Source organism: Falco peregrinus, chromosome 1, assembly GCF_023634155.1.
Source record: "Falco peregrinus isolate bFalPer1 chromosome 1, bFalPer1.pri, whole genome shotgun sequence".
In the NCBI taxonomy this organism is placed as follows: Eukaryota; Metazoa; Chordata; class Aves; order Falconiformes; family Falconidae; genus Falco; species Falco peregrinus.
In genome coordinates this window covers 60,584,500-60,598,698 of record NC_073721.1, presented here as the reverse complement: position 1 = coordinate 60,598,698, position 14,199 = coordinate 60,584,500, and the positions used below count along the sequence as shown (strand labels likewise).

General features: G+C 51.2%; 3 protein-coding genes across 12 annotated transcripts in view; 1 reads left to right on the top strand and 2 right to left on the bottom strand.

Moving 5' to 3' along the window:
• Positions 1-1,727, bottom strand: part of NR1H3 (nuclear receptor subfamily 1 group H member 3) — a 31,882-nt gene extending 30,155 nt beyond the window's left edge. Inside the window, exon 1 of one of the 4 annotated variants that reach the window (XM_055797670.1) lies at positions 1,507-1,727. The gene's annotated coding sequence lies outside the window, so the exon portion shown is untranslated. Of the gene's footprint in view, positions 1-588; positions 736-890; positions 1,012-1,506 lie in introns of those variants that run through there. The other 3 variants (XM_055797659.1, XM_055797651.1, XM_055797640.1) reach the window with 3 other exon arrangements.
• Positions 1,047-10,532, top strand: ACP2 (acid phosphatase 2, lysosomal). 2 transcript variants are annotated; one of them, XM_055797627.1, is made up of 11 exons: positions 1,047-1,179; positions 1,264-1,359; positions 1,432-1,518; positions 3,992-4,144; positions 4,497-4,595; positions 4,758-4,847; positions 7,133-7,265; positions 7,339-7,427; positions 8,020-8,126; positions 8,350-8,525; positions 8,691-10,532. In XM_055797627.1, the coding sequence occupies exons 1-11, from the start codon at positions 1,069-1,071 to the stop codon at positions 8,876-8,878; spliced, it is 1,329 nt and encodes a 442-aa protein (XP_055653602.1). In that variant the 5' UTR covers positions 1,047-1,068; the 3' UTR covers positions 8,879-10,532. The 2 variants fall into 2 exon arrangements, with proteins under 2 accessions (XP_055653602.1, XP_055653606.1); XM_055797631.1 differs by having other exon boundaries at positions 8,608-10,532.
• Positions 10,533-10,879: 347 nt separating this feature from the next.
• The window catches only part of DDB2 (damage specific DNA binding protein 2), a 48,947-nt gene continuing 45,627 nt past the window's right edge, over positions 10,880-14,199 (bottom strand). For all 6 annotated transcript variants that reach the window (XM_027785105.2, XM_055797572.1, XM_005236351.4 and 3 more), the window contains exons 8-11: positions 13,483-13,628; positions 13,047-13,211; positions 12,691-12,736; positions 10,880-12,066 (exon numbers count right to left, since the gene is read on the bottom strand). In XM_027785105.2, coding sequence (XP_027640906.1) covers positions 11,816-12,066; positions 12,691-12,736; positions 13,047-13,211; positions 13,483-13,628 — 608 coding nt within the window. In that variant the 3' untranslated portion in view covers positions 10,880-11,815. The remainder of the gene's footprint in view (positions 12,067-12,690; positions 12,737-13,046; positions 13,212-13,482; positions 13,629-14,199) is intronic.

The window sequence follows — 14,199 nt, the reverse complement described above, 5'->3', positions numbered from 1 at the left end:
AAAAGGAAAGCTGGGAAGCCCTGGAACTACCTGCCTCCAGCGCTCGCAGGTGGAGAGTAGCGCTACACAGCGCACAACTCGCCTGGCCACCCGTGAGTTTTCCCTCTAAATGGCACCTGCCGGATCCCCGGCCAAGGACCCAGCGGGGCGGCAGAGGCCGGGTTTCCCCACCGGTTGGCCGGCCCGCACAGCACGGAGACTGCCGCGGGGGCACAGAGCCGAGAGAGGGCCCGGAGCCGCGGGGGGAGCCGGAGCCGCGGGCAGCAGCGGCGGCAGCGGAGCCACCCTCAGGCTGGCTCAAGGGATGAGACGATTAAGGACCCGCGGCGGCAGCCCAGCCGCGCTGTGCGCGCCCGCACGTCCCCTGCTGCTGTCACGGAGCCGTCCGGCCTGGGAGGGATCCCCGAGCCCAAGCGTTACCCGTTACGGCTTTACCCGGGAGCCGCCGGGCGACGCGAGAACACCGCGAACCCCCCCCCTTCCCGAAAGCAGCAGCCGGCGCGGCCGAGGCAGGCACCGAGGGTACCGCTCCCTCGCCCGCCGAACGCAACGCGGCGGAGCCCCCCGCTCCCGCCCCCCGCCCAGCACCTGCGTGGCTGCGGCCCGCGGGCCGGCGTTACCCGCGGCAGGCCCGACCCGGCCGTGCGGCGGCTCCTCGGCGGGCCCGGCGCTCCCGCAGCAGGCCGGCGGGCTGAGCGGGCCGCCCCGCCGCCAGGCCCCGCCTCAGCCCGGCGGGAGGAGCCCCCCGTGGGCCCCGCCCCTTCCCCGCCCGGCCCCGCCGAGCTTTGCGGGGCCGCCCCGCGCCTGCCGGGCTGGCCGAGGGGCGCCCGGCCCGGCGGCGGGAACAGCATGCCGTGAAGCCCCCGGGGCCGCCCCGCCCCAGCCCTCACCGGCCCCCGCCGCCCGGGCCCAGCCGCGCAGGCGCACTGCTCGCGGGAAGCTGTGAGGCGGCTCCCAGCGCCCTGTTCCGCGGCGCTTCCGCTGTGCTGTGGTGAACTGTATCCGTGCGCGCCCCCGTCCGCTTCGTTCCGTTCCGCTCCGCTCCGCGGGGCCGTGAGGGGAGGCGTCATGGCGGCCTCTGCGGCGGGGTGCGGCTGGGGAGGCGCCGTCCTGCTCCTGCTGGCGCTCTGCCTCCAGCCGCCGCCCGCCCGGCCCCGTAGCCTCCGCTTCGTTACGCTGGTGAGGGGGAAGGGGGGCGGCGGGCGGCGGCCGGGCCGGGCCGGGCCGGGCCGTGGGCCCGGTGTGACGCGGTGCCGCCCGCAGGTGTACCGGCACGGAGACCGTTCGCCCATCAAGGCCTACCCGCGGGACCCCTTCCAGGAGGCCGCCTGGCCCCAGGGCTTCGGGCAGCTCACGCAGGTGCGGCGGGGGCCGCGGCGGGCGGGGGCCGGCCGGGGCCGGGGCCGCCGGTAACGTGCCGTGCCGTTGCAGGTGGGGATGCGGCAGCAGTGGGAGCTGGGCCAGGCCCTGCGGCGGCGTTACCGTGGCTTCCTCAGCAGCACGTACCGCCGGCTGGAGGTCAGTGTCGGCGGGGAAGGGCGCTCCGTGCCGCCCGAGGGCCCGGGCGGGCAGCGCCGCGGGCGGCTTCTTTCGGAGGGGAAACGCCGGCGCCGCGCTTCGTCTCTGAAGTGTTTTTTGTTTCCCGGCCCGTTCCCACCGCAGGCTGCCGAGCTGGAGAAGACAGGCCGGGCGCGGGCTCGGTGGGGAGCCGGGCCGGGGCCGGGGGAACGGAGCGGCAGCGCCTCAGGGCGGCCCCGGCTGTCGGGGGGGATGGGGGGCGGGCAGCAGCCGCGCCGCAACAGCACCGCTGTGAGACTGGCAGCCGCCTGCTCAAGCCAAGGGAGCAAACCAGGGCTGCTGTGTTGTTCCTGATACTTGTTTCTTACTCGAGATTGTGAGATTTTTTTGTGCGTGTGATATCAGCTGACAAGAATGCAACCTGCGTTTGCCCAGCCCTCCCCAGTGCACATCAGGTACAATCCCATGGGATTCTGTCCATATACGCAGTACTGCCAAACCAGAAGTGAGCCTCTCACTTGTTTCCACCTGTAAAGTCTCAACAGCTTCAGTCCCCCAAAGCTATTAGTTTTCCTTTCTGTCTCTTGGATGTTGCTACACTTTATAATAGACCTTGTGAAACTGGCATGTTCCTTTTATTTAAAATTTACAGAGCCCTTGTGGAACCATGTGCGAAGCACAGGGGGAAATTTGAAAGATCAAAGAAAGTAAGGAAAATCTCCCCAAATACCCCTGCTGGTCGATCAAAGAGGTGTGAGTCAACCAGAACATGAGCAAGTGCTGTGAAGAGAGGCACACACATGGTTCAGATGGACAGCGGGCAGTCAAGACCCCTTGTCTCGCAACTGGCTCTGCATCGGTTCAGTTACTTTATCTGAGCTCACTTTGGGTGATTGATCAGATAGGGGAAACTGAGAATCCCCTTACAATTTTGTCTCTATTTCCCCCCTTTTTGGGCTCCCCAGTAAACACCCAGCTTGTCATAGTTCAGATTACATCCCTTCTTTGACATTTGCTTCGTCAACAAAATTTCCAGCGTCAGCTCAAACACAGATCCTTTAACCTTCCTCAGTAGTTCCTTTCCAAACATACTTTGCTCTTGTAATGCTTTTGCCAGCTGAAACTGTTTTCTTTCTCTTCCTTGGGAAGGGAAAAACAAACCAAAGCATATGCAAACAAAGGCTGTTCTGCTAACCAAGCCCAAACCCCTGCTCAAGTTGAGCAACCTCCCTTATAAGAAATGTTGCCTCTGGGTGACACCATGTAACCATCTGTCACCTGACTCGGCGACAAGCTGGAGCCCTGGCAAAAGGTGCTGAAGAAAGCATGTACACTTGGGGCTTAATTGGTTTTTACAACGCTTCTAGAATTAGATCCTTATCTTTTAAAATACTTCCTTTCTATTTCTTCAGAGTTTACCGAGGATGAAAGCAATCCTGTCCAGTGAGTACAGGGTCAGTTGTTTTCAAGCCACATTTAAGAGGTAAAAGTGGGTAGAAATTGTCAGAGAAAAGACTTTTTTTTTGCCCCCCCTCATGACTGCCAGGTTTTGAGATACACTTCACATGGGAGATGCCATACAGAGTGAGCATATGTATTTTTTCTTATGTTTCTCTCTACTCAGTTAACATAAAAAAAAAAACCAAAACAATCTTGACATTGTATTTCAGTCTTCTGGCTTTTTATTCTTGTTTCAGATTCAACATGCTGTTTCCTAGGACATTCTTTCATGACTCCCTATGTGTTCCTCTTGTTTTTTTCACTGGTTTCTCTCCAGTCTCCCCCTAACTGTTTTCAGTGCACAGGTACCAAAATTTTGCTATTTTGACCTTCTGAACTCATCTATTTTTCTCATTTCTCTTGTTTTCTGGCTCAGATCTATCTCTCTCTGAGCTCCAGAATGATAAGCCTTGGCCCATTAATCCCAAGAGCCCACAATGATCAAACAAACCCCAGCTCCCCCTTTTCTTCTCTCCTGTTGGTTAGATCACTCTTGTCTTCATTTCTTAGATGGAAAAACCGAGGCCTGGAGAAGCCACTTTTTCTCATGAGCACAGCAGGTCGTTCCTAGAACCGAGAACTGAATGCAGTAATTTTCCCCAGTCCTGCTCTGTAAATATAGCACATTTCCTATCTGTGCCCATCGTTAGATGCATCTCTGTCTTGCTCTTCTGTGACTCTTCCTCATATTCAGACTCCTTTCTCCCCGTAACCTCTGCCCAGTGCATCTGGCTATCCCACTGGTGCAGAACAGACCGCTCCGGTATCATGCACCAAATTGTCTTTGTGACCGTCCTTACAGTTTTGCCGAGGCCGACATCTACAGGTTCAGTCACTTCAACTCCGGTTATCCCGTTGTCCGTGAGCAGCTGCAGGGCGCTTGGCAATGTTCCTCAGTGAGTGTATCGTCCTGCGTCCAAGCGTCACCACTTATAGCAGCGTTACTAATGGTGTGCTGTCCCTCTCCTGGCAGATCTTCATCCGCAGCACAGACTATGATCGGACGCTGATGAGTGCGGAGGCCAATCTGGCAGGCCTGTATCCCCCAGAGGGACAACAGATCTTCAACCCTAACATCTCCTGGCAGCCTATCCCTGTGCACACGGTGCCCGAGTCAGCTGAAAGGGTAAGTTAGTCTCAGGGATATGTACTGACTACTCAAGTGGTGTATTCTGCTGACTTCTCCAAAAGTCTTTGCTTCGGTCTTGATTCACGTTGTCTTGCACTTCTTCTGGGACCTACCTTGTAGAGGTTGTTCTGAGAACAAGGCAAGAATTCAGAGGCCGTGTTCGCTCAACATGTTAGCCGCGACACCTCCGTGGACCACACACGATCTGGAGTATGTTAGAAGGCGGTACTTGAGGCTGTTTATAGATGCATCCTGCTAGTCAGGGTTTCACTACAGATGCGTGTGTTGACTGCAAATGCTGTACTTCAGTCTTCTCGGTGACCTAGCTGCTCTTGTTGTCTCTGCCCAGCTACTGAAGTTTCCTTTGACCCCCTGTCCGCGGTATGAACAGCTACAGAATGAAACACGGCACTCAGCAGAATACATAAATAAGACCAAAGAGAATTGGGTAAGTGACTGTTTGCATGAGATAAGGTGGTCTTAGGCTCGTAGTTAAAGTATTATCACTTCTGTATAATCAGAGCTCTGAGAAAAGGGCAGAAATGCCTGTACATGAGATACGGTATGAGATCAGAAAATTGAAGGCCTTTCTCTTTTCTCATACCTACAGCAATTCCTGCAGATGGTGGCAAATGAGACTGGGATCCGGGATGTCTCTCTGGAGTCTGTTTGGAGTGTGTATGACACGCTGTTCTGTGAAGTAAGTTTCGCCATCATCATACAGCCATGCGAATTAGGTCTTTAGGACTCACTGGATTTGGTAGAGAATTATTTTGCAAAATCCCGTAAAACAACTTTTCACCATTCCCACCTAATGGTTAGAAGTAATGTTCTAATTTCAGAATAATAAGTTTCTACTCACTAGAGACATGTGCCCGGGGTTACCTGCTTTTGCAACCTATAACCTCCCACTTTGTAGCTTAGATATATATTGTGCCAGAGCCAGAAAAAGTCCCACCTGAATAATAAATACTTCTTTGGAAAGTCACTAGAAAATGACCGCAATCCGAAACCTTTAGTCTCTGTGAACAGGTCTGAGTTCAGTTAGGTAGAAACAAGATCTCTGGAAACCAAAGAAATGTTAACTTTATGATTTAAGTTGGGAGCATAAATTAGGACTAATCCTGGTTCTATCTCTACCTGTCTCTTGCTTTTAGATCAATTGCTTTTCTTTCTGTGCTTCTGTTAGTGCCATGTCTAAAAGAAAAGAATGGTCTTCTAGGTTAAGTAGGGTTCACCCAATCTGGTTTTTGACCTATTATAAAGTCCTTTGCCAGAGAAAGACTGTAGAGACTGGTGTCACCCTTCTACTGCCTGGGTGGGGCACCAAACTCTATATGCGCGTGGAGTTCTGTTGAAAGCACATCTCCTGAAGGCTAAAACAAAATCCCAAATCAAGCTAGTTGTGCTGTGATAACGCTAGAGCAAAGGTCATGTATCCAGGAGACTTACAGTTGTTGCACACAGGTTTATTTGTATATAACGAAACAGCACAATGAAGGAAACTGGAGAGATCTTTCCTGTCACACTAGCTAATTGTGGAAGAAGCAGTAAACCCAGGTGTTTTGATGCTGTCTCATGCTAATTCTGTGGAGGCGCAAGACTGCTTAGCTTACTGGCAGTGGTATGCAAGGGTGGGGACTACTTTGGGGACAGAAAAGATAAATCTGCATGGAATTGCACGTTGCTATGTGAAGTAGCAGCTTGAGTTGCTGCAAGCTGAGAATATTCCAGTCCAGAGCTGCATTGCACTATGTAAATTTGCCCTTTGTATCACAAACCTGATCTCCCATCTTGTAACAATCACAGTGAAGCAACTTCTGTCAGCAACAAAAAATCTTTTGGTCAGAGAGATCAAGAATTTCAAATCTTCTTCATTTTCAAGAGTTGCTTGATGAGCTTGCAAATTGGGCATGGAAGGCCAGCTGACAAATCACTGTAACCCCAGAGAACTTGGAGAATAGCTTGCTGCCCCCAAATGGAAGCAGAATGTTCTGAGGAAGGGGAGTTTTACTTCAAAACTATACCATTAGGTTGATCAGACTCTTCAGCTGCTTTGGGCTTCCCCCTTTTTTTCTAACCCGTACAAACGGTGCCCTGAAGAGAAGGATTGTGTTTCTCACCCGAGCCACTAGATTCATTCTACCATCTGGATGGAGAAGATAAAAAAAGTCCAAGAAACAGCTGAACTTACTAGCTGTTCTCTTTTTAAATTAATAAAAAACTAACTCAATGTCTTAAGTTGCTGGTGGGAGTTTCTCCAAACCACTCAGACAGAATGGGCCCTTAAGGATATTCAGCCTCATCTGCTGGCAGTTTAGTGGGATGTGGCCTAGAAAATTGCCCCGAGTACCAGGGAACCACAACTGCTGTTTTTTCTGTCAGTGTAACTAGTCTTTTCTTGTAATGGGTTGGCTGCAAAGCAAATTCTTCTCTTGGTTCCCAGTTCTATGTATTCTGGGTTTGAGTACTGGGGCTTTGCCAGTGGTGCATCCCAGTGTTACATCTGCAGAGCGCTTGCTGACTTTCTCCAGTATCCTTCAGTGGCCCTCAGAGCCTCTGGGGAAACCATGCTGCAGGTACACCAGCAACCTTGAGCTGGTGCTTTCTCACTTACCTTTTTTTTCTTTTTTTTTTTTCCACTGCATGCCATCTGCAGGGCAGAATCAGCCTCATGTAAACACCCTAAGATTACTGTTACTGGTGTTACGACATAGCCCTGCACTCCAGTTGTGCTTTCACAGAAATGTAGCTCCTAGATTTTAATCTTTATGCTTCATATGAAGTAGTTTCTGAAACAACATTACACCCCACATCATATATTCTTTGTATGCAGCACTGCAGCGTGAGGACAGAAGCATAAATAGGAAAGGGACATACTTAAACTAACATAAGAAATGAGTAGCAGTATGGGTAGGACTCCCATTCTCTGATGAACCTGCGATCCGTGCTACCTGCAGATGAGTATTCTGTTTCTCTTTCTAGCAAGCACACAAAATGGATTTGCCTGTATGGGCGACACCAGATGTCATGACTCAATTGAGGCAACTTAAAGACTTCGGTTTTGAATTTCTGTTTGGGATCCACAGTCGGGTAGAAAAAGCTCGTCTGCAAGGCGGTGAGTGCACCGGGGAGGGAGCTTCCTGCTGCTGTTTAGTTTTTGCCTCTTACCAGCTGTTCCCTTTCCTCAGGGGTCCTGCTGGGTCACATAAGGAAAAACCTAACAAAAGCAGCAAATGTTTCTGCCCACCAGAACCTGAAACTACTTGTGTATTCAGCGGTAAGTCAGAGCTTGGGGGCTACCTTTTACCCATCTCCTCTTCACAGGGGCTTGGTGATAGTTCTTCCCCTTTCTGCCTTCTCTACAGCCCATGCAGGATCAAGACGTGCATCTTTGCCTCTGGCTGGGTGGGATGTGCAGTTTCTGGCATCGTTCCTCTGGGGCCCCTGAGGAAAATTCCCACCCTGCACTTTGTTCCCATTAGCTGAGGCTTGTGAATGAGACTGGCAGACTTTGTATTTATTTGGTGGATGTGGGGGTGCTTATGGATGTGATGGTTCAGCAGTGTAGATGCGGAGTCATCCCCTCCTTCCCGGCAGCCTCCTGACTGGAAAGTCCAGCGTCTCTCCCACGTTCCTCCCTACATATCAATTCTTAAAGAACAATGCAGGATATATACGGCTGTGTTTCACTTCCTCCCCTTCTCTGGCACCCTCACAGATCACGGCGCTAGCTGTACAGTTCCTCTCCCTTCCTCCAGATGGGAGTCACAGAGGTGACATCCCCTCGGCACAGCCCTGTCTGTTATGGTCTGAGCTGCCCTGCCACATCCGTAAGGGTGACTGATTTGGTTTTTTTCCCTCTTTCTCAGCATGACACCACACTTGTGGCACTGCAGATGGCTCTAGATGTCTACAACAAGATTCAAGCACCATACGCCTCATGTCATTTATTTGAGCTGTACCAAGAGGATGATGGGTGAGGGCTGCAGTAAAGACATCTGCTGTGATTTCACCTCAAGGGTTAGACACCTAGGCTAGGCTCCACCCTAGGGGGATGCAATCTTGCTCCTAGTGGCAGACTCTTAGGAGGAAAACTACCACCAAAATAAAGGAAAGGGTGTGCACACTAAGTTTTTGGGAAGGGATGACTTCAGCTGGAGAAAAAACCAAACAAACATCTAGCTGTGGGTTTTTTTCAGTAACTTCTCCGTGGAGATGTTTTTCCGGAACGAGAGTGGGAAAGAACCTTTCCCACTGACAATCCCTGGCTGCCAGCATAAATGCCCACTGCAAAGGTTCTTGGAACTCACCGATCCTGTTGTTCCCCAGGACTGGGAGCAGGAATGCCAGGTGGCAGGCAGCATGCACGACACAGGTGAGCCCAGGCTGGAGCAGAGCACGGCAGACGGGGAAAGCTTGGTCGATACCCTGTTGACCACTTGTTTTCTTCCTTGCAGAACTGTTTGTGGGTCTGGCTGTGTGTGGATCCATTCTCCTTCTCCTTATAATCCTCCTCTTGACTATACTCTTTCGCATACAGTCTCAGCCCCCCGGTTACCGGCACGTTTCCAACGAGGGAGAAGAGCAGGCCTGAAAGTTGCTGCAACTCCTTCCCAGACAGTAGGAGGGAGCAGCCTCACCCCGGAGGATCACTGGGCACCTTCATTTACTGAGCGTTCTTCTCCTTTGGCCATTGCTTCCCAGAATGAAGCTGGACTTGATTTTTGAATGTTTTCTAAAGGTGACATCCCAGAGACAGAGACCTGAGCTCCTCTGATGGAAATGACACCGTAATTCTGAAGCCAGTACACTGCGTGGTGCCCCCAGTCCCCGTACAGCCTACCTAGTCTGGGATTCCCAACATGGCCAGTTGGAGCTGGTCAAGTTTTCCTCCTTTCAAGTGATTGTGAATGTTACCACTCACCATGACTGCGGCAGAGGGGCACGTGCCCCCCTCAGCTGCCACATCCACTGCAGTCAGGAGGTGCGTCTCTTCAGTGTCAGCGCGCTTCGAGTGCTTTTCTGTCAAGCCATTGGGTTGGTGATGGTAGGAAGGCTGGGCTTGGAGCAGAGGGTGCAGCTCGTCAACGATGCACCGAGACTCACCTGCTGTCCATGCAGAGGGAACTGCTGCAGATGGTGGCAGACAGTGGAAAGGGTTTCTTGAGGTCACTGCCAAGTAGTTGCTGCTGGCAACTGGTCTTTTTTTTTCCCCCCTCCTTACACTGTGGTTCAAGAGAGGACTGGCCTGGAATCGGGACAAGATTCAAAACCTGGCAGTAGGTTCTAGGACTCAGCTCAGCGTAGGTTACGTATGATCCGAAGAAGCTCAAAGAGCTTCATCAGAGAGATTAATTCCTGGGATCATAGCAAACCTGCACCCAATTTCTTGTGTAATGTTGGCTCTAGAAAGGAGTCCCCGTAGATAAGAAACCTTGGCCCTATCTGTAAAGATTCAGCCTTTGGATTTGACTTCCCCGCCTCTGAACCTCCAGTACCTATTACAGGGACTGTCGAGTGCTGCAGGCAGCCCACAGTTCAGCTGTGAGCCCAAGGAAGATGCTTTACTAGCAGAAGGTTTTTATGCTGTAATTAAAGAGATGTAGCAGAGCTCTTTACCTAAGACTAGATCAAATGCCAAGTTCTGTAGTTTTTCTTCCTATCTTCCCTACTGGACCGACGACAAACAAAAAACCATTAAGGGTTAGAGTCTGCAGGTGACTGTGGATCCCATTATTTGCCACGCTTTGGCTTTTTGTCCAAAGCGTGATCCTTTCTCCAGGCTGGCCTCTCTGTGCACGCTGCAGCTGCTGCGGGGAACTTGATGCCAAGTGCTCACCACCTGCCTTGCAGCTTTTGGCAGAAAAGTAGACTGCAGCAGGCACCAGAAGCACAGGCTCTTCAGATGGTGATGCTGCACATTCACTTCCCACTTTTGCTTCCCTTTCTGTGCAGTTCCCTTCCCCTCTTGGCGGCAGAAGCCAGTCCTTAGGTTACAGACGTTTCCTTTTCTTCCCCTATGGAGTACCGTGGGGACTTTTCCCTACACCATAATCGGCATCTCCCAGCATGGGAACTCTAAAATAAGCAGAAGCAGCTTGCTGGTCTCAGCATCTTCCTCACCTTTTTGTCCTCTGGAGATACAATCTCAGTCTCCTGCACATCAAGACAGTCATAAAGAAAAAGCCACTGCCTGTGAGAACAGGCACAAGAAAGAGGTAATAGTGCATTTAAGAGGACCAGACCTGTAATTTTTAAAGGTAGCAGATTTTGCACACACAGGGAAAAGGTTTCTATGATGATTTAGACATTTTGACTGTGAATGACCTTCTGTAATTGTTCCAATACATTTCATTATTAAAATAATTCACACTGAACGCTACTCCTCTTCTTCTCCAAGAGTTCACAGGGCTCGCACCAGCATCCCCAGTGCTGGAAAACAGGCAGAGCTTACTGCAGTGTATCCCCTCACTGATTCCCTCCTGTACAATCCCACTTACAGCGGGGGGAGAATTGATAGAAGCTGGTTCTGACTGTAGCAGCCATGCGCAGATACAGCTTAAAATGCAACCCGCCAGCTTGGAAGGGTCCGTTGCAGACAGTACTACAACTGGTATTGCCACCGGTGCTGTGGGTCTCAGCCCTCCTGCAGAAAGCTCTACAACTTCTCCCCACACCCAAAAGCAGTGCAGCAGAATGCTCAAAGCAGCCACTCTGTATATCAAAGGATTTAGTTTAGTACAAAACTTTATTTAATATCAATACTGCGAAACTATAAAAGTGAACATGGAAAATCCAAGCAGGCCTGGAGCCTGTCCTATCCACCAACCTCTGGGACAGCAGCAAGGCCCCAGGCAGCCTTGTAAACAAACTAGAAAAAGCAAAACTTTTTAGTTTAACAGCAGTCTTGAGATTTGGCTCTGAGCAGGGGTGTTCGGAAGGAATTCCTCATCGCTGCTTTTTACAACACTTTTAGCCAACATCCTGAAGCTCGCAGGCATGGGTGAAAAAATTACCTGACCAGTGACAAGAAAAAGCCTAGAGCTCTGAAAACAGAAACTAGAGGCAGGTTCCCAGCTCCACGCTGCCCTGGCAGCCTGTGCAGCAGGTAAAGAGCTCCGACAGCATCATGTTCTTGGTGATCTAGTTAACAGGCCAAGCCTGCGGTCCTGACAGACACATGTTTTCCAAGTAGCTTGCATATGGGAGAGGCTGGTGTTCCCTAGGCTACCCAAGCTACCCATCGCCCCTGTGACATTCAACCTTTCCAGGACATTACCCTTGTCAGCAAAGCGTTTCTCAGCTCAGTGTGACTACAACGGGCTGGGGACCCTGTCGCGAGCTGCTCTGCAGCCAGCTACAGGAGACGGCAACCTCTGACAAGTGGTGACAAGCAGATGTGGCAGGCTGGAAGCAGTAACTTCAGCACGGTCTGCGAATATCTTTGAAGTTTTCCTAGTGCCTCAGAAAATGGGTGGTAACTCCACTTGGAGGAAGAACTGAGTACTGACACAACTCGCTAGAAGGGAAAGCAAAGAGAATCAGGGAAGGAATATCAGATCCAGGGAGGAAGGACAAAGAAGTCTAATGCCCTGCACGGCTTACACTGCCCATCGCCAACACTGAATTTGTACCCTGTGATCCAGAAAGGATAAAAAAGCTAAATCAGTTCTCTAGATCCTTCCCTTTTCGCTTCCTTCCCTGTGATTTAGAATTACTGCTTTTTGTTCTCGTCTCCTCCAGCTCCCAAGACAGTAAGTTAGCTTTGAGTTTGCTTGTCCCAGGGTTTGCTTGCCTCTGCCCTCCACGTCTGGACCAACTCCAGCTTCCAATCCCCTGTTCTGTCATGGCTTTCAAAAGATGTTCTTGCTTCTTGGCCACCATCTCCTTCCGGCTCCAGATCAGAATATTAAAGCCTAAGAGGAAAAATTAAACACTGTGCATCAGAAACGCTACATCAAATACCTCAGGCTGTCACTTAAATGCCAGAAATTCAAAAGACTTTGTCTGTTCTAAGATACTTCCAAGGTACAGAGGATGCAAAGATAATTATTGCAGCCATGGAAATTTGACCTAATTAAGAAACATAATCAAGTAATTCATCTGTGACAGGTCTAAGCCTTCTATCTAGAGCCATCTCCCTTAATCCTCTATAGCCTGCGAAAACTGAGTAATCTTGGCTCTGCAGCCTGGGAAATAAGATAAATTAACTGAAGGGAGAGGGTACGGCCTAGCAGGAGAAGGCTTCCACCCCACCCCCCCGTTGTTCTCCGCATGTGGAGAGCGGAGGCCTCGCTCCTCTGGGCTGGGTGCTCTCAGGGATGTTTCACAGGAGATGCCGAGCAAACTTTTCTAACTGCAACGGTGGAAGACTGAAAAGGTGGTCTCTCCTTTACAGATGTAGGAAATACAGAGGGCTACCAGCAAGCAGGATTTGGGAAACCCTCGCTAACAACTTGCTTTAGGCTGCAGAAACAAGCTTGCCCTTCTCTGGGACTGGAACACGGCTGTGCTCAGTGCCCTAGCTTGTCCTTACTTACCCATGCCAGAAGCCAGCGTGTCTCCCATAGGGTTAAATTTATTGAGCTGGAAATGGAAACACAATCAGTCTGTAAGAGCATCACTCCTTATATAACAGAGTCGTAAGAGCAACCACGGCTTATATAACGGCAACAAACTGCCTGGAAAACCCAACGCTCCCGAAAGACTACCACAGAAAACCCGCGGATGACCACGGACCGGCCTGCTCGAGCTAGCCGCTTTCCCAGCAGCCGTACCCCACGAGAGCCGGAGTGTCACACGTAACGCGGACGCTCCTATTGCTCCCGCCCCCAGCCCGTGCCCTGTGGCTGCGGTTCAGTACACGGGGCCCTTTCAGCTGCAGCGCTCAACTCACCGAGATGATACCAGAAGCATTTGGATCATGGAGCTGACAAACCATCTCCCCAGTGTTTCCATCGAATACATCAACGGTTCGTAGCTCGTTCACCGTGTACCCTGGGAACTTAGGGTCTGGGTAGCGACCTGCTACAATGAGGTCATAGCGAGGATGCCACGTAGCCTAGTCGTAAGAGCAGAGTGATGGTGAGTTAGGGCCAGAGCTCATACTGACACACACCAGACTACCGGCAGTATGAGCAACAGTTTGTACATCCCACCCACGGCTTGAGGAACGCGAGTATCCTCAGAACAGCGCCCCGCTGGGAGTTGCAGCAGTGTGAACATCTACCCACTGATGTAATACCCTGACCAGAAATGGGACCGTTTCTGATGTACAGCCAGCTGCAAGCACCCAGCGGGATAGTCCTCTCAGACTGCGCTGGCTAACTCACCTTAATAGGTGTGAGGTGCTGAAACTGCCGGTGGGGATGTGGGATCAGGTGCTGTGGCTTGGTCCAGTCTGAAGATGAGTAAACCCTGATTTCACTGTGCTGGTCTGTGCTCAGGAGCTTGGCACCATCTGTTGGGCTGAAGTAAGCTGGGAGAGGGGGACAGTGAGGCAAACAACAGATCACAATGCTGCAACTGGCAAGAAACATAGAAGTCACATTTCCCTGATTGGAAACCCATGGCTATTTCTTTTACAGAGATGTGAATATGGCCATGTGTCCCAACAGACAAGACTTTCCCTGTCTCAAACAAACTCAAAGTTCTTGCGAACAGTAAGCTGAAACCTATGGTGCTGGGTTATGTAAGAAGAATCATTATTCTCATTTTAGAATCACAGAACGAGATGTTGCGAAGAAAGGAACTTGCTCGTTGAAATAGAAAGTGAGTGGAAAATTTGGAGACAGACACCTGCAGTTTGGACTTCTGCTAACTCCTAAAACTGTACCCAAGAGACAGAGGTCTGAGTCCCACGCTCTGCTTTTGTCAAAGGAACTGCCCCAATAAATTCAGGTTTCTAATCTCAGCCACCACTGATGGTTCCACGCTCACCTCTCAAGACAAGGCCACAACTGCGCCGCAGCTGCCCCATCCACCTCCCTCCTCAGGCCACACGTTCTCAGTGCCTTCCTTGCCTTAACACCAGCTACCGCACAGCTTCG